This window comes from Sminthopsis crassicaudata, chromosome 4 (genome assembly GCF_048593235.1).
Source record: "Sminthopsis crassicaudata isolate SCR6 chromosome 4, ASM4859323v1, whole genome shotgun sequence".
Classification (NCBI taxonomy): Eukaryota; Metazoa; Chordata; class Mammalia; order Dasyuromorphia; family Dasyuridae; genus Sminthopsis; species Sminthopsis crassicaudata.
This window is the reverse complement of record NC_133620.1, coordinates 14,228,012-14,247,580: the sequence shown is the minus strand read 5'-3', so window position 1 is coordinate 14,247,580 and position 19,569 is coordinate 14,228,012. Positions and strand designations below refer to the sequence as shown.

At 35.2% G+C, this 19,569-nt stretch overlaps 1 protein-coding gene across 1 annotated transcript in view; it reads left to right on the top strand.

Annotated features, from left to right (window-relative positions):
- PATJ (PATJ crumbs cell polarity complex component) overlaps window positions 1-19,569 on the top strand; it is a 335,316-nt gene that overhangs the window by 25,487 nt on the left and 290,260 nt on the right. The window contains 5 exon segments of the mRNA XM_074265778.1: window positions 3,961-4,182; window positions 5,921-6,023; window positions 13,641-13,732; window positions 15,057-15,198; window positions 18,817-18,957. Coding sequence (XP_074121879.1) covers window positions 3,961-4,182; window positions 5,921-6,023; window positions 13,641-13,732; window positions 15,057-15,198; window positions 18,817-18,957 — 700 coding nt within the window.

Genomic DNA, 19,569 nt, shown 5'->3' with positions numbered 1-19,569 from the left:
AGAATATGATCAGTTTTAGACTTAATGGGCTTAAGATGCTGATAATATGTAGAGGTGAAGACTTCTTGAAGGCAAATGGAGAAAGGATCAGAAACTCAGAAAAGAGGTCAGGTCTACAGACAGATTTCGGATCCATCTGCAGAGAAGTGCTGGTTAAAGGTATGGGAATTGGTCTGAGAGGTCAGAAGAGAGAATATAGAGAAAACACCAACATTTATGGGTCAGAAAGATGGCGAAGACACAAAGAAATGGTTAGGAAGCTGGGAAAGCCAGATATGAGCTAGCTCTGAAGTTAGTTAATTGGGGGTAAGGGATTATATGATGTCAGAGGGCTCAAACTTCTGACCCAAAGTTAACCGAAGCAGATCAAAATGTAATGTAATTGGGAAATATTTAACAAAATAAATAAATATACAATGCAACATTAAAAAAAAGTTTAAAAGGAAGGTGAATTTGACAGTTATGAGGATGATGATGATGATGATGAAGGAGATGAAGAATCATGTTATCTATCTCCCCCAGTAAGCTGTTAGCTCCTAGAGGCCTGGTTCTTTCTCCTTTTTTTTTTTTTTTACTTTTCTTTGCATGCTTAGTAGCTTAGCACAATGTCTGGCACATAGTAGGTACTTAATAAATGCTTGTTGACTTTTGACATTTTGAGGGCTGTTCAGGCTGCATTTGGAGGCGGTGGCAGGGAGTTGCTTGAACTTACTGATAGCCCAGCAGTTGTTCTCAGTTGCAAAATGAATGTTTCAGTTTTGTGTACCAACTTTACTTTATTTTGTGCTATGTGCCAGAAGAGCAGGAAATGGTTCTTACCTTCCACTTGAGGCCTTTCATTTTGCATTTTCAAAGAATTGCTCAGCAATTCTTTGGGAACGCCACTCAGGTAGAAAGAAATTGTAGGGAAAATGCTCACAAGTGGTACTCTAATAATTAGGATTTTCCATTCAGTCATGGTCAAGGTCTTAAGGCATTAACCTGTTAGTAAAGGCTTATTTCAGGGGGAGGGAGTCTGTTAAATTCACTAATGGATCACATTTCTTCTCTTGAAAATGCTAGTGGGTTGGACTAATATTATTTGTTGGAAGAATAAGGGGATAATCACAGTAATAACAGCTTATATTCATATAATGCTTTTTGATGCAAAGCATTTTCTGGGCATTATCTCAGGTACCCTGTAGGGAGAATTTTTCCTTTGAAGTTCCCGATCTGAGCTCTATTCATCTCTCCTGATGAGTGATCCATCCATCAGTGATTCGGTGAACCAAGAGCACTGTGTGGGTTGGGGAAAATGACAGGCAGATTTGGGCTGGGACAAGAACAACTTTCTGAGAGAGCTGACCTGAAGTCAAAAGAAAGGCCAGGGCTGTTGAGTCTCCCTTCTCAAAGGGCTTTAAGTGGAGACTGGCTGGTTGGTAGTTGAGGATTTTACAAAGGTGATTTTTATTGTAGAAGGGTGTCGTTTAAGGGTTAGGGATTGGACTAAGTGACTCAGTGATTCCGTTCTTTTAAACTTCCAACTTATATTTATTTAGGTATCTTTATCTAAATCTTTGCCTACAACCATTTTGGGAACTCCCCAAGTCAGGTCAAGTCAACAAGCATTTATTAGTTGTTCTAGGCCCTAAGAAAAGAAGCTCTGCTGATGCAATTTGGGAGCCCAGCCAATGCTCATGGTCTTAGAGCTCATGTAGCCAGGCTCACAACTGGAATCAACATCTTCCTGATGCCGGGATAGACCTTTATCCACTGTACTACACTGCCTCTTGTCTTAGATGATTCAAGTCAATTTACCAAGAGAGCTGTAGTTTACATGTGATGTCATTAACAGCCTTTGGTAAAATGTATCTTAGTAAATATTTATTGAAAAAAAAAATATATATATATATACATACACATATATGTGTCCATATATGCCTTAGTAAACACTTATTGAAATATAAATGTATACATATATAACTTAGTATATATTTATTAAAATGTTCATGATCAGTAAATATTTATTGAACAATATATCTTAGTAAATATCTATTTAAATATATATCTTAGTATATATTTATTGAAATCAGTAAATATTTATTGAACTATGTATCTTAGTAAATATTTATTTAAATACATGTCTTAGTATATATTTATTGAAATCAGTAAATATTTATTGAACGATATATCTTAGTAAATATTTATTGAAGTGTATATAACCAGTAAAATTTATTGAAATATATATATATATATCAAATATTTAAGTAATATATATACATATATCTTAGTAAATATTTAGTGAAATATATATTTTGGTAAATATTAGAATATGTATCAGTAAATATTTATTTAAATATATATATCTTTTTTTAAAATTTTTATTTAGAATTTTTTTCCCACAGTATATATGCATGAGTAATTTTTTTTTTAATATTATCCCTTGTATTCATTTTTCCAAATTATCCCCCCCCCTTCCTCCACTCCCTCTCCCCTTTGACAGGCAATCCCATACATTTTACTACATATGTTACAATAAATATATATATCTTAGTAAATATTTATTGAAGTATATACAGTCAGCAAATATTTATTGAAATATATCTTTTTCACAAATATTTATTTTAGTATATACACCTATAGCTTAGTAAATATTTAGTGAAAAATATATCTTGGTAAATATTAGAATATATGTCAGTAAATATTTATATAAATATATCTTAGTAAGTATTTATTGAAATATATGCAATCAGCAAATATTTATTGAAATATATATATTTTCAACAAATATTGCAGTATATACACATATATCTTAGTAAATATTTAGTGAAATATATATTTTGGTAAATATTTATTAGAATATATATCAGTAAATATTTATTTAAATATATATTTTGGGAAATATTTATTAAAAATATATCTTGATAAATATTATTGATTGACCACCTTGTAATATTTTTGCAGAGAAGATGGGGGAGATGGAGACCAGATGATAATACAATTTGATAGGTTCAGAAGTGGTTGAATGGCTGACATCAAAGAGAAATCATCAAGGCTCAGTGTAACATGTGGTTTCCAGTGGTGCACCCCAGAAATCTGTTTGGTCCTGTGTGCATTTTTTATGAGTAACTTACAAAGGTGAATAGGCAGTTTGTTTGACAGATTTGCAGGTGACAGTAACTGAAAGGGAGAGCTAATGTACTACATGTCAGAACTAGGATTCTCAGAGATCTTGACAGGCTAAAGCATTGAACTGAACCTAATGAGACAAAATCCAATAGGAAAAAAAATGTGTTTCATTGGAGTATTAAAAAAAAAAAAAGTCTTCTCCAGTGCATTTTGGAAGAAGGTCAGTTGTTTTTTTGAAAAGTATTTGAAAATTTCAGTGGATTTCAGGCTTAAGATGAGTGAGAAGGGTTATATGATGGCCAAAAATAATTGTGAGAATTTGGGTTGTGTGGAGAAGTGTAATGTCTTTGAATGAAAGACCTTTGCTCTAGGACCTGTGCTGTTACACCTCTTCTGATGCTTAATTCTAGGCATCTTGATTTGATTACCTAGAAAATATCAAGGCAGAATGCAGCCAGGTTCATCAAATGGGAAGCAGCATCAAACATTTGAAAGAGGGTCTAGGTTCAAATCCTGTGCGTGTGTGTATCCATGAACAAATTGTCAAGTCATGGAACATAGAATTTTCAAGACAGAGGATCTTATGATCCTCTAATCCAATGATATATGAATTATCCCTGACCTCTAGGAGCTTCTATTCTATTGGGGTGAGAGATTCAACACCTGTATAGATAAAGAAATCCAAGAGGAAAGGATCATGTTTCCCTGTGGATTGTCTTGTTTCCTTCCATTCATATTCCCAGAACTTTGCAGAGTGTCTAGAATGTAGTAAATACTTAAGAAATGTTTTTTTTTTTTTTTTTTTTTTTTTTTTTTTTTTAAAATTCATTCATTCATTTTTTTATCTTGCAGAATGGAAAGCTTCAGACAGGAGACTATATTTTGAAGATTGGTGACACAAACGTGCAAGGGATGAGCAGCGAGCAAGTTGCTCAAGTGCTGAGGAACTGTGGGAATTTTGTGAGGATGCTAGTGGCAAGAGACCCCATCGGGGAAATTTCGGTGACTCCTCCAACCCCAACAACCTTGCCCGTTGTAGCATTACCATCTGTGTCTACATGTAACCAGAGCTCTGTGAGTATATGCTTCTGTCTTCAGTTTTTTCAGCTACTTTTGCACTACAGCACATCTGATCAGGATTAACAACCCTTTTTTCTCTGTACTACTGGAGTAGATCAGCTGTCCTCATGAGTCACATTGGTAGGCTCTAGGTTTCGGAAAAAAAGAATAAAGGGGAAGGGAGAGGGAATATAAAAGAAAGATCAAGGAGGAAAGAAAGGGGGGAAATTATATGTGCTGGCAAGTCTGGCCCATTCATGGCAAACTCAGTGCCTGGCACAGAGTAGGTACCTAATTAATGCTTATTTATTGGGCTTGACTTTAGTACCATGGAGAAGAGCTGACCTCCTGATGTGGCGACAGACATGGGGTTGGTAGAGCTGGAGAGCAATTTGGAGGTCATTTATTACCACTTCTCAGATGAAGAAACTGAGGCTTAAGAGTAAAGTGACTTGTCTAGTTCAGATTGGTGGAATGGGAGTCAAAGGCAGTGATCTTTCCATTGTTATATGTGACATCCACAAGCGCAGGTCTGACAGGAAGAGCTCTGTTTCTTTGTGACCTCAATTTACTTAGCAAGTCACTATCTGGGCCTCAGTTTTCACATCCATAAAATAGGGGGATAATTAGATTAGAGCAGGAGTTCTTACCCTGATGTCTATGAACTTGTCCCAGGAGTCAAATGCAATCAATGCTTGGTGATAGCTGATAATTATGTTGCTATTTAACTGTAGAATAGCTTTGTAAGGAAAAGGTCTTTTAGCTTTGATTTCTAGGGGCCCAAAGGGACACGTAGATCTCTTTTAGTGTTAGGATTTAGTGTATTTAAAATTTGTAGCTCTTTAATTTTTTACAAACTCATTTGTGTGAGTTCTGATCCTTATTGTGCCCCCTTTCCTTCCCTTTTCCCACATATATCATGCATTCTAGGGATGGGGGGAAGGGGAGTTTTTGGGAAGTAATTTCTATATTTTTCTTTTTTAAAATAAGTTTTCATTTTAAATTATTTTTATTTTAAAAACCTTTTTTTTTTTTAAGTGAGTTTTGATTTCCTTTCAAAATTGTATTGTATTCAGCCCTGAAGTTAAGAGAACCCAAATTCAAATTTGCCTCAGACACTTAACAATTCCTGGCTGTGTGACCCTGGGCAAGTCACTTAACCCTGATTGCCTCAGCCAAAAAAAAAAAAAAAGTATTGTATTGATTGCTTCTTTATCTATTCTTTGTGATATTGTAAATCCAAAGCAACTCAATGATTTTTTTTTTTTAGCTCAGCCTCGAAGATAATATTTTTAGCTTAAGCCCTAATATAATATCTCTAACATTTAGTCCCAACTTAAAATCCTTTCTTTGTTCAACTTAAGGTATCTCCTTATTTTTTTTTTCTTGTAATCACTCTTTGGCTTCCAGTTCTATTTATATACTATCCTTATTAAAATGTTTATTTGAAGAAAAGGATCCTGGACAAATTGAGAGTATTTTCACAATGATAGAGCTACATGTTATTTTTGACAAATCACTTAACTTCTTCATGTGTGAAATGAAAGGATTGTACAAGATGGACTAGGAGCTTCCCTTTCCATCTCAAGATCTGTGGTGCTATGACTGTGTTTGATGAGTCCCATTCTCTAAATTTCCCTGTGCTCACTTGTTGCACTAGATAGTGGTAGATGGTGACATCTTCCACCTCTCTGAGATCCTGTGATAGCAGATGCCATTATGGATTGAAATTGGCTTTCGTTTTCCTCTTCAGGTTAACACATCTCTTTTTGATACTTATGATGTTGAACTCACTAAAAAGGATGGCCAAAGTCTTGGGATTACAATCATTGGGTATGCTGGCTCCTCACATACAGGTAAATACTTTTTGTTTTCTTCCATGGATTTTCCAAGTTATGGATACAATTCCTCTAATACCTTTAACTTTTGGACATTGGAGGATGAAATCCATGAAAGTGCCATCAAAATTAATTAATCAATTTATTTAATTAACAAATTGATCAATTTAATTTATTAATTATCTCCTCACTATTTGGCACAATACTTGACAAACAGTAAACATTTAATAAATGTATTCTGATTCTCCTTTTCTTCCTCCTTTCTTTCTTCCATCAATTTATCTCTATCATATATATATATGTATGAATGTATCCATCCATCCATCCATCCACCTTTCTATCTAGTAATATTCAACATCACCAGAAAGTTTTATAGTCCTAATCCTGATTAACATGATTTTACTCCTTTTTTTTCTTTCCTTTGGTTTTTCAATTTATAAGCATTGTTTTTGCTTTCATTCCCACCCCCATTTAAAAGAGAGAAATAAAAAAACAAAACCCTTGTAACAAATATGCATCTCCATATGAATCTTGTCAAAAAATGTCGGTCTCCATCTGCACCTGGTATCATTTACTTCTGGGTCAGCAGTTGGTAGCTCATGATAGTCATTTAGTGTTGGATAAGATCTCAGCAGTCAAAAATGGAAGTAGAGGTAAAGTGATACAGTGTCAAATTGACTGCCTCTGTCACTTTGGGTGGCTTGGACCCAAGTCTTTTCCCCTCTGAGCCTTAATTTCTTCTTAATCATAAACATCATCATCTTCATCATCCCTAGGATTTATATAGAGCTTTTTTAAGATTTGTAATATACTTATACAAATAGGATTTCATTTGATCATATTTGGGTTGGGTTATTATCCTCATATGAGGATAAATTATGAGGAAAATGATGAGGAAATTATAAGAGATCAAAGTTAACCAACTGTTCAAAGAAAAGTCTACCCAATACTTTGAAGTCTACCCAATCCTTTGAACAGGATATCAGTAAAGCTATTACTGTCATATTGTCACCTAGCAATCTCCTTAAGTTAGTATATCAGCTTCTGTATTCAACATTCATAAATATATATTTTACAATATCAAAAAAGAAAAGCATTGTTTGGATAAGGTTGCCTGGATCCCTCCCCAGGCTTCCTTCTGTGTCTTGACCCCTTGGGCACCAATGCTCATCCCCAGAACTCTTTTTGAGCTCAGAGGCACAGCTATTGGAGAATGCTTAAATACTGTTCTCTGAGCAAAATATCTTATTTTTATTTTTTCTAGATAATTAATTTTTCTAATTACATATAAAGATAGTTTTCAACATGAATTTTTATAAGATTTTTTGTGTTCCAAATGTTTTCTTCTTATCTCCCCACTTCTAAAGACAGCAAGCAGTCTGATATAGGTTATACCTGTACAGTATTTTAAACATATTTCCATATTAGTCATGTGTTAGGGAAAAAAAAAACAGAGCAAAAGGGAAAAACCATGAAGAAGAAAAGACAAGCAAACAAACAAAGATGAAAATAGTATACTTGGATCCACATTCTGTCTCCATCATTTTCCTTCTGGATGTGGATGGCATTTTCTAACCCAAGTTTATTGGAATTGAAAGACAATATTTTTAATGATGACATGAAACACACAGGACCCCTACTCGCATATTTTTACAAAATTTGAAAACTTTGAAAAACTAGAAAGATAGGATTTTTTAAAACGTTAGAACAAAATAGTTTGATCTTACATATATTATCAGATTCAAAAGATTAATTTTGCTGATTCTGTTTTTTGTTTCTTTTTATTTTAAGGAATGGCTCTCTAGATAGAAAATCTATTAGGACATCAAGGCAATGGGGAAAAGTCAATAAATGTTTTTAAAGAAAAGAAAAATATAGTTTGAATACTTCAAAATCACTTGTTGGGCTATATACCTCTTGATAGAGATGTAAGGGACTCAGAATATAGATTAAAGACAAATGTTTTTTGGACATGGTCAAGGCAGGAATTTTGCTTGATTATACATATTAACAAAATTTTTTTTTGTTTAGTTTAGGAGGAAGAAAAATAGATTTTTATTCATTTTAAAAACTAAAATTTCATTTTAAAGTCACCTATTGATAGTTCTTGATGATTATTCACTATTCTAAGAAAATTTTTTTGGTTAAATATTTCCCAATTACAAATAAAACTTTTTTAAACAGTCCTTTCTTAAACTTCTTAGTTTGAAATTCTTTTTTCTTGCTGCCATTTTTTCCCCAATCTTTGACAAAGCAAGCAATTTGATATCAATTATTCACATATTTCTAAAACACATTCACATAATTCACATAAAACATATTTCTGTATTAGCCATGTGACAAAAGAAAACAAAAAAAAATAAAAAAAACATATTTCAAACTGCACAGAATCATTAGTTCTCTCTTTGGAAGAAGAGAACGCTTTTCATCATGCATTCTTTGGAATCATTGTCTTCATTGGTTTTTCAGAATTGACCATCTTTACAATATTTCTGTTACTGTGAACACTGTTCTCCTGGTTCTGGTCATTTCACTTTGCATCAATTCATATCAGTTTTTCCAGTTTTTTCAGAGAGCATCTTATCTGCCCATCATTTCTTTTAACAGTATTCTATCACAACCATATACCAGAGCTTGTTTAGCCATTGCCCACTTGATGGACATCACTTCAATTTCTAATCCTTTGCCCCCACAAAAAAAGAGCTGCTAGAAATATTTTGCTACAAATGAGTCCTTTCCTCGTTTATCTCTTTGAGATACAGACTTAGTAATGGTATTCCTGGATCAAAGAGTACAGACAATTTTATAACCCTTTGGGCACAGTTACAATTTGTTCTTCAGAATGGTTGGACTGATTCATAAATCTCCCACCAGTGCACGCATTTCAGTTTTTCCACATCTCTTCCAACATTTGCCAATTTCCTTTTCTGTCTTATTAGCCAGTCTGAGAGGCATGAGGCAGTATATCAGAGTTCTTTTAATATGCATTTTTCTAATCAATAGTGATTTAGAACATTTGTATGTGATTATGCATAGCTTGGATTTTTTTCTTCTGAAAACTGCCTGTTCATAGGAAAGGGCTTTTATTTTTATAAATTTGTCTCATTTCTCTTTCTATTTGTGAAATGAGGCCTATATCAGAGAAACTTGGTGCAGATTTTTTTTTCCCCCAGCTTCCTGCTTTCCTTCTAATTTTGGTTGCCTTAATTTTTTTTTTAATTTATTTTTTGGCAACACCAAGATTCTTGTGATTCTATGTGATTTATGGAAAGATATAGGTAAGCAGGGCGCACGTTGAGGAGCTCTGGATGGGATGCCCATCTTGGAAAAACATGTGCCCTTCATCACTGGCCTAATCAGAACCTGGTCTAAATACCCGAGCTAAGGGAGGAAAGAAATAGACATTGCCTACAATGGCAGCATCTGGGGACACCCAGCTAGAGTTAGGAACAAAAGTGAGACAGTCTTAGTGGTTTTATGGGACAGAGTTGTGAGATTAAGCTCACAGAGTTTTTACTCATTGCTGGAATAGACCTTTGAGCTCACCTATCCTAGCTTCCTCATTTTACAGATAAGGAAACTGAGGCCTAGGGGTGTTAAAGGACTTGCTCCAGGTCATAAGATAGAAAGTGGTTGTGCTGGCCTTTGGGCCCAAGTTTTTGGCTCCAAATCTAGCCCTCTTTTGACTGTACCAGCAATGAAGTTAATTGATTTTTTTCAAAAATTGATGGTCTTGCTTGTTCATAGCAGGTGGAAAAATTAGGGATGCTAATGTATTCAGAGTTCTGAATAATTCCTGTCAGGCCCACCCAGTGCCCTTTTAGCCTAATGAAATACCTGTTTTTAAATCTTTTAGTTTCTTTCTTAAGTGCCTCTCACCCCCTTTTTTGAGTTTGGAAATGCAAATGAATTCTAAAATAGCTAAATTTGGATTGTGTATTCACGTACTTGCATTTAGGAAAAATTGCTGTTTGCATTTGAAGACAGTCATTTTTTTGCTAAGACTTTTTTTCAAGAACGGGTGTCTGAGTTCCTGGGCTTGGCTTCCATCCATCCTTCCATCCATCCATCTATCCCATTTAAATAAATACTTATTTAGTGACTACTTAATTGGCCTTCCATTTATGGCATGTGTAAGACAAATTCTGCTAGCCATTGCAAGAGAAATGAGAAAAGTGTAGAACTAAACAAAGAGTTCTCCTAGATATTTCTCTGTGACTAGAACATCACCTCCTCATAGGATATTGAAGGACATGTAGCATGTCTTGTTCTTCTAAAGAGCAGAGAAAAAGAGATGAAATTCTTTTATTCTTCTAGACGGTAGAGGCAATCGGGAGTGAACATGAAAGCTAGAGCAGATATTAGACTGAATGTCTAATGAGGAGTTGAATAACTTTGGGGGAATTTTTTTCTTCCTCTTTTTTTGATTGTTTTTTTAAAAGGGATAGCCCTATTCTGGGAGAGGGAATAGGAGGGATGCTGTGGGAAATGCATAAGAATATAAGAATAAAAGATTAAAAAAAAAAACTCTTTAAAAAATCCTACCCAAATCATACTTTTGCCATATACTTTTTTTTTTTAATCTATATATACCTTTTTCTCCCTAAACCCAACAGATATATCACAATCAACACTTCTCTCTCCTAGAATGACCCTGAAAACTCTGAAGGAGAGTTTCGTAAAGGAGTATCTTGAACATTTTGATAGCATGTCTTTCTCATGTGGCTGGTCCCTTGTCCCAAAGGCTTTCATAAGTATGGTGAACCTGTCTGCCACTTGCATTGTGGTAGGCAGTATGACTTGTTCAGATTTCATCTCCACATTCATTCCTTTTCCCCACTGATTTAAGGGGGAACGAGGGATCTGTTTTTAAAAATTCAAGAGGGTGTCATGTAAAGTAGGATCAGTTTTGCTCTGTGGACTTCAGAGGGCTGATATCTAGGGAGAGCAGTAGTATATAAAACTGAATTAAAGTCCCTGATGGATGAGACAAAGACAGAAAGGAAATTGTTCCTGCCCTTAAAGAGCTTACATTTTATTGGAGGAGATAATATAAATACAGAAGTATATTCACAGGGGCAGCTAGGTGGCACAGTGGATAGAGCACCAGCCCTGAATTCAGGAGGATCCAAGTTCAAATCTGGTCTCAGACACTTAACACTTCCTAGCTGTGTGACCCTGGGCAAGTCACTTAACCCCAGCCTCGGGGCAGGGGGGGGGGAAGAAGTATATTCACAATATACAAATATACATTAGCTAGCTTTTTGAAGTGTTTCTAATCAGAAAGATCAGGCAAGATGTCCTAGGTGGCTTTTGAATACCAAACAAAACAAAGGATTCTATAAGATGAAGGGGAAGAGGGAGTAGGTTCTTGGCAGGGGCCAGTGTAAAAGTGCAGGGATAGGAGAGAGTGCTGTGTGTAGGGAGCAGCATCTATTTAGCTGGACCATGGAGTGTAGTAGAAGTAATATAGAATAAGCTTGGAAAAGTTGGTTGGAACCATTTGGGGAAGGGTTTTAAAAATCCAGTAAGAGAGTTTATATTTGATACTAGAGTAAATAGGGAATCATCAGAATTTAATAAATGTGAGAGTGATAAAATCAGACCTGCCCTTTAGGAAAAACATTTCAATGGCCAGGTAGAAGATGTGTTAGATAGAGTCAAAGGAACTTGAGGCAGGGACACCAGTGAGCCTGAGCCAGGATAGTGGCCCAGTGAAAAGGGAATGGGTAGGAGAGATAAGGCAGGAGCCCAAACAACAAAACTTGGCCTTTGATCACAGATATGTCCTGAAAAGAAGAGTCTGGCCTGTGAACTTGGGAGACAGCAAGGAGGTTTTTTTTTTTTTTTGTTTTGTTTTGTTTTTTTGAGTTTTAATATTCTTTTTTATTAACACCTTGCCAATTATTCATAAAACATGAACATTCCAATATTCAAAGGAGAAAAAATAGAATTGTGTATGAAATTGTAAACTTCCATTATGTTTGTTTTGCTAAAACATACATATTAAACATAACATGATGATGACAAATTTTCTTCATTTGTGCCTTTCTGAATTTATTTTTGTTTTCTTTTTAGTTTTAGGATTCCTTATCGATCCTTTTTTGTCTTTGTTTTTTCATCTTTGTCATTATCCTCTAACTCAACACTTCCCAATGAATAGCTTCCTTTCTAAGAAATAAGCATAGTAGATTTAACAAAAATCAATTCAAGTCTTGTTTTTAAAGACCTTTGCCTTACAATCTATTATACATATGCTAAGATTTTTGAATATTTTAGAGAAGTTATAGATGGCTTGTGTTGTGAGGCACAGAACAATGCAAAAAGCATATACGATGGGAGTGGGTGGTCTAAAATGGAATTTTACTGACCCAAGTGGTAGTATTTTTTTTTTTTTTTTTTTTTTGGTCTGGAATTGAGAGTATGAAAGAGGTTGGTTTTGTTTTTTTAGTTAGAGAAGGTCAGAAAAACCATGGGTTTGGAGGAAAAATAGTGAGTTCTGTTTTGCAAATAGTGAAGTTGAGATGCCTTCAGGAAATCCTGGTTGGAATGTCTAAAAGCCATTTGGATTGTGACCACTTATAACACTATTGCCATCCCTGCAACTGCTAACTAGCTCACATTTCTACAATTCTTTAAGATATACAAATTGTTTTATCACTAGAATTCTCACAAAAACTCTACAAGATAGGTACTATAGTTATCCCCATTTGACAGATGAAGAACGTGCAGACTGATGTTAATTGATTTGCCCAAGTTCAACCATCTAGTTAGTGTCTGAACATAGGTCTTGATTCCGGGTCCCTTATTCTATCCACTGTGCTACCTAGCTGCTTCAGATTTGTGATTAGGGTTTGGTATATATATAAATTTGTGAGTCATCTGCCTAGAGATGAATAATTTAAGCCATAGGATCTGATGAAGACATCAAGTGATAAATGTAGAGAAAAGAGTCCATGATAGGATCCTGAGATATAGACACAGGTCGGGGCATGATATGAATGATGGTTGAGCAGAAGAGACCGAACAAAGAATGATCATATATATAGGAAACCCTAGAGAGATTGGTGTTCTAGAAATTGAGAGAAGAGAGTGTCTAAAAGGTGAGGATGATCAAAGAAGTCAAAGGCTACAGAAAGGTCTTGGAGAATCAAGGCTAAGAAAGGACCATTAGATTTGACAATAAAGAGCTGATTGGTAACTTAGCAAAAATCAGTTTCATTTAAATGAAGAGGTTGGAAGCCGGATCCCTTTCATCAATCCTCCTATGAAAGATGATCAGGTTGGTCCTGACTGTCATGTTGATAGCTGGCAGGGTGTAGTCAGCTGCCCGTCTCCCAGAAATAAAACATATATTTGGCAGAGCAGTTAATTCTTCTTTGAAACATGCTTTTTAAATTGATTTTATTTTCTTTCATTTTCACATCACTCTCACTTCCAAATGCCAGCCTCCCACCAGTGGAACCTTCCATTGTCACTAAGAAGTAAATCATTCCAGTTCATTGATTGCCACACTGGAACTATGTTGGACATCAGCCCTTTACCTCCGTTCCTTCATACCCTAGAGTAAAATATTTGGCAATCAAGTGATAACTAGTGATTTCTTTCTCTTTTATTTCTCTTGTGCCCATTCAGGGGATGTCTCGGGGATTTATGTGAAAAATATCATACCGGGCAGTGCTGCAGATCATAATGGCCAAATTCACATTAACGACAGGATAGTTGCTGTAAGTAATCAGATTTAGTTTGGAAATTGGATGAAATTAAAAAAAAAAAAATCTTTATCCTGATATCTCTGTGGGGATGACTTTTTAAGAATGGGGAGGCGGGTTGAGTTGGACATTCAATATATTCTGATTCTTTAAGTTTGCCTAGCCAAAAAGCTCCTGGAGACCAGGTTTCTACAGGGAAAAAATATAGGAAACTTCCCCTAAGGTGGATGGCAGGGGGAAAATCTTCTGAAGAAAAACTAAAGAAATTATTTCTGTTTAGGCTGGTGGAGGCTTAATAATCCTGGTAAATCCCAAAGTCTACAGTGGGCTTACATTACTGCAGAGGGTATTTAGTTTATATTTTGAGAAATGTACTTGGGCCATAAAAGAATAATAAATAAGAAAGTTTTAAGGATCCCCTTTGCTGAACTTTTTTTTTTTTTTTTTTTTTTTTAATCTGTTCCCTTTGTTATCTCACATTATTGAAATGTAGTTCTTATAAACAGATTGATAGATGGCTGGATTCCTTAAGAGTCTGAAAGCTGACAGAGAGGTCTAAGACTTCCAGAATTTGGGAAGAACCAATCTCTGCTTGTGTCAGGATGGCTCCCAGCCTGCAAGATTGAGATTCTTTTTTATGTGTAATATATATATATATATATATATATATATATATATATATATATATATATATATATATATTCCTTTTATTGCAGACTAATGTGTTTCTTTTTAATTAGTCCTGGGACAACTTAAAAGAGGATCTAGGTTTCATTTCTAAAAGAATTAAATTTGTGTAAGCTAAGGCTTCCTAACACTTTATTCCTTAATGGAACCTTTTAAATAGCATCAACTTTTCAAAATTGTTGGGAGGATTAACATTGTAAAATATTTGTTAGATGCTTAAAACAATGCCTGACGCATTAATAGGAGCATAATAATTGTTTATTTTCTTTCTCCCTTTCTTGCTCCTATTCTTCCTTTTTTCCTTCTTCCCTTCTCTTCCTCCTCTACTTCCTTCCTCTCTCTCTCTCCCTCTGCCTTTATCTCCCTCCCTCCCTCCCTCTTTTCCTCCCTCCCTCCCTCTCTCCCTTCTTTGTTCCCTCCCTCCCTCCCTTCCTTCCTTCCTTCCTTCCTTCCTTCCTTCCTTCCTTCCTTCCTTCCTTCCTTCCTTCCTTCCTTCCTTCCTTCCTTCCTTCCTTCCTTCCTTCCTTCCTTCCTTCCTTCCTTCCCTCCTTCCCTCCTTCCCTCCTTCCCTCCTTCCCTCTCACCCTCCCTTCCTCCTTCTCTTTCTCCCTCTTTTCCTTCTTTCCTTCTTTCTTTTTTCTTCCTTCCATAGGTGGATGGAGTAGATATCCAGGGTTTTGCCAATCAGGAAGTTATAGAAGTTTTACGCAGGGCAGGAGATACAGTGCATCTGACTCTAGTACGAACCAAAGCATCTTCTTCACCTCTTCCTCCTGACAGATCTTTAGATGAAGGTAAATATTTCTCGTGTCTCCCCTTTTCATGGAACTTGGAATTCAAGTGGCATTTTCCTGGCATTTGTACCTTGCCCCAAATAATCCTATTTTATAAAATTCAGTGAAAAGTAAATCTACTAGACTTGAAGCTCTGTGAGTGTAAAACAAGTCATTTTCCCTTCCTGGGCTTTGGTTTATTTATCTCAAAATATGAAGATTGGATGAGCTAAATGCTTAGGACCCCTGGGTACCTTGGGGTATAGCATCGAGCAGCAGTGGGATGCTAGCCAGTTGTTGACCTTGAGATGCCCGTTTTGATGACGAGCCATTCCTCAGAGGGAAAACATTAGATTTCTGACACTCGGGCAGTGCCAATTTCTTACTCCTCCAGATGGAAATGAGCCTTACTTCTCCAAGAAGAGAACTTTATCCTTTCCAAAATATGTCTATTATTCACATTTGAATAATAAAGTGGGGACACCTCTCATCTTAAGGTCTTGGCACTTGATAAACCTTAAGTATCATATTACTTTGAAAGCTACATTTTATTTTAAAACTCTTCTGGATTTAATCTTCTGATTGAGTTTATAATGTCATGAGAAAGAATAGATCAGAAAATATAGAACCCACTGTCTTCTTTTCTACTTTTCCCTGGCAGGACTTCTATGATCCTAAATGTTGGCTATAAATTTATAGCTCTTTCATTTCTTAATGTATTGACCTCAAATTGCATATATGAATAGAGGTTGATAACCTAAGGAAATATCTTTCAGTGTGGCAGTGATGACTTGAGCAGGCTGTTCAAAATCTAGTAATGTTATAGCAGAATTTATCCGTGGGGAAGAATGTTGATTTTCTCCAGTAAAGCAGCTGCAGGGAGAAGTCAGACCTGGAAACCTTTTCTGTCAACTGATAGTGATCTTTATTTAAATTGAAGCCTGCAATTTACCATGAAAGTAATTTTGCTGTTAAAAACAGATGACCCGTCAACTTCATTTTATGCTCAACATTTAAAACCGCCAAGATTCTTCAAGAGGAATAGTTATAAAAATGCAATATTGAGTTTGGAGAAGTTTAAGTCAATATTTATGTAAAATCTAATGGTTATAACAGCTGATATGGGGCACTTGGCTCTAATTTGCTGTCCGTGGTAGAGTATGTCAGCTTGGTTAGTAGGAGGAATCTTTTATAGGGCAGATCTACATTTAAGATTGGATGGGAAGGAGAATAAGGAATAGCGGCTAAATGGTTGGACTTAGAATCAGGAAGCCTTGGCTCTGAATAACAGCTTCAGCTCTTAAGAGCTGTGTGAGCTTAAGCAAGTCTCTAGATCTCTCTGATCCTCGGCTTCCTCATCTGTAAAAGGGGGCCAATAATTCACTATGTGCCTCATGTGATTGGGAGACTCATTTATTCAGTAATTATTTATAATCATCTATTCTGTTCTAGATTCTAGAGATACACAGAAATAAACAAGATGGTCCTTTCTCAGGCAGTGGATAGAGAGCACTTGGCAAAGTAACCTCAAGGGCTACTAATATTACTGCCATTATTAATTTAATTCAGATAGGTTGTTATTTGAAAACTTTGAAGATTTACACAAATTATCCTACCATATCTTGTTTCTTCCATGAGGCATTTTATTTGTACCAAATCCAGTTCAAAGCTACTTGGCATTTGCCTCTCTTTCCTCATCTTTAAACTGAGGATATTAGACCATGGGACTTCTGAGGTCCCTTCGGTCTTACAGTACCGTGAGTTTATGTTCTTGTGTCCACAGTTTCCCCTTTCTTGAACTTTGAACTCCTTTTGGTAGAATTGTGCTTGATCTTGAGTCAGGAACATCATATTCTATTGCCTTGTTTTGCAACTTAAAAGTATTTCTATATGGAAAATTCCTGGAGGTAAAGGACCGTGATTTTTTTCCTCTTTTAACATCTATAACACCTCCTTCCATCCAAGGGCACAAGACTTGATCTAGAACTTAGATAGTGCTGGATAGCAGAAGTAGGGCTCTAGAAGAGGGACCAGTTGGAGAGCTTGTAGACCTGAGTTGAGTCAGTCAATAAAAATGAAATACTGTACATTGACATCAAGTGCTGGGAATGCAAAGAAAAGGAAAAGACAATTCATGCTCTATAGGAGCTTACAGTCTATCCTGTCTCAGATATTCAATGACTGTGTGACTCAGGACAAGTCATTAAAAAAAAATTAATTCTGTGCCTCAGTTTCTTCATCTGTAAAAATCAAGATATGAATAGCACTTACTTCCCAAAGTTGTTATATCAAATGAAGTGCACTTCATAAATGCTAGTTAATACCTTTTAAATGAATGAAATATATTTAAATTTTTAAAAAATATTGAAGAACCTTTTAATTAGCGATTTCAAAACTAAGCATTAGAATATGTAAAGGCAGGTAGTTGAAAATCATTAATGGGTAATATTTTATATCCTATGCTATATAAATGCTAGTTAATACCTATTAAATGAATGAAATATATTTAAATTTTTTAAAATATTGAAGAACCTTTTAATTAGCAATTTCAAAACTAAGCATAAGAATATGTAAAGGCAGGTAGTTGAAAATCATTAATGGATAATATTTTAGAAGAAATGAATAATTCCTTTTCTTTGTGAAACAACATTTTACAAAGCCTCTGTCTCCTTTATCTCATTACATAATACCCTGTCTGAAGGGCTTAAGAGAAGTCAAGAAACTGGAGAAAAGGACTAGATTGGTCTGTTTTTTTAAAAAGCGTATTGGATTAGAATCAATAAATTCTTATTTCTGGAGAGGGAGAAGCAATCAGGGTTAAGTGATTTGTCTAGGGTCACACAGCTTTCTCAGGTTAGATTTGTAGTCAGGTCCTCCTGACTCAAGGGCTGGTGCTCTTTATACTACACCACCCAGCTGCCTCTCAGAATCAAACAATTCTTTTTTTAAAAATTTAATAATATTTAATTTTTTCCAGATACATGTGAAGATAGTTTCCAACATTCATTTTTGTAAGACTTTGTGTTCCAAATTTATCTTCCTTTCTCCTTTAACTCTTCCCTCCCCAAGACAGCAAGTAATCTCATATGAATTAAATATGTGTAATTCTTTTAAACATATTTCTCTATTTGTCATGTTGTAAGAAAAATTAGAACAAAGGGGAAAAAAACTACAACAAAGAAAAAGCAAAGAAAACAAACAAAAAAGGTGAGAATACTCTGTAATCCACATTCAGTCTCCATAATTCTTTCTCTGGATGTGGATGGCAATTTCTATCCCGGGTTTATTGGAATTGCCTTGAATCATCACATTGTTGAAAAGAACCAAGTCCATCACAATTGTTCATCACATGATCTTGTTAAAGAGTCAAGTCCATCACACTTGTTCATCACATGATCTTGTTACTGTGTACAATGTTCTGTTGGTTCTGGTCAATTCACTCAGCATCAGTTCATGTAAGCGATCAATTAGTTCTTGATATGAATCCTGAGTCAGTCTGGTGACCTTGAATAAATCACTGGTTATTGGTTTTTGATTTCTTCCTTCATAAAATTATAATTCTAGATTGAAGTCCTTTGACATATAAAGTACTGTTGATGAGTCCATGTGGATAATTTGCTGTTTTGGGGACTTTTGTAGCACCGCCTAAAACACCCGCCTTATTTTTAACGGGAGCTGTGGAGACTGAAACGAATTTAGATGAAGAAAATGAAGTGAAGCAAGAGAAAGCAGCTCATCTGAAGGATGAAGAGAAGCCAAAGCTGTCATCACAGCCATTAGGTAGGTTCATGTTGCTCTTTTCAGGGGAACAGGACGTCTTATTCCTTCTGTTTTCACCAGCTTGGAATCAGGTCCTGATTCTGTCATTAACTCATGTGTGATTTTATCCTAATTCCACAGGCCCTCTGTTCCTCAGTATTCTTTCCTGTAAAATATGAAAATGTATACATCAGGTGTTTTTAACCTTTCTTATATTATGGATTCTTTTTGTTGTCTTGTGAAACCTGTGAAAACCTTCTCCAAATCATTTTTTTAAATATTTAAGTGAAAATATATAGAGTTATAAAAAAGGAAATCATTTATATTGAAATAATTATTTAAAAAGTTAAAAACAAAACTACAAGTTCATGGAATGTAGATTAAGAATGCTACTTTCACGATTCCCTCCCACTCTAATTTCGATAATTCTCTGAAGGTCTCATATGTTTCCCTTTTTACCACAATTAGTAAACATGAAAAAATTAACTTAATAAACTTTTCAAAAAGTTGGGTCTTTCTCACACACATGTGAACAGTGTACATGTATGTATGTTGCATGTGTTTATATACATATTTATGTGTGTGTATGTATATATATATGTTTTGAGATACCACGGAGAACTTATAACTTGC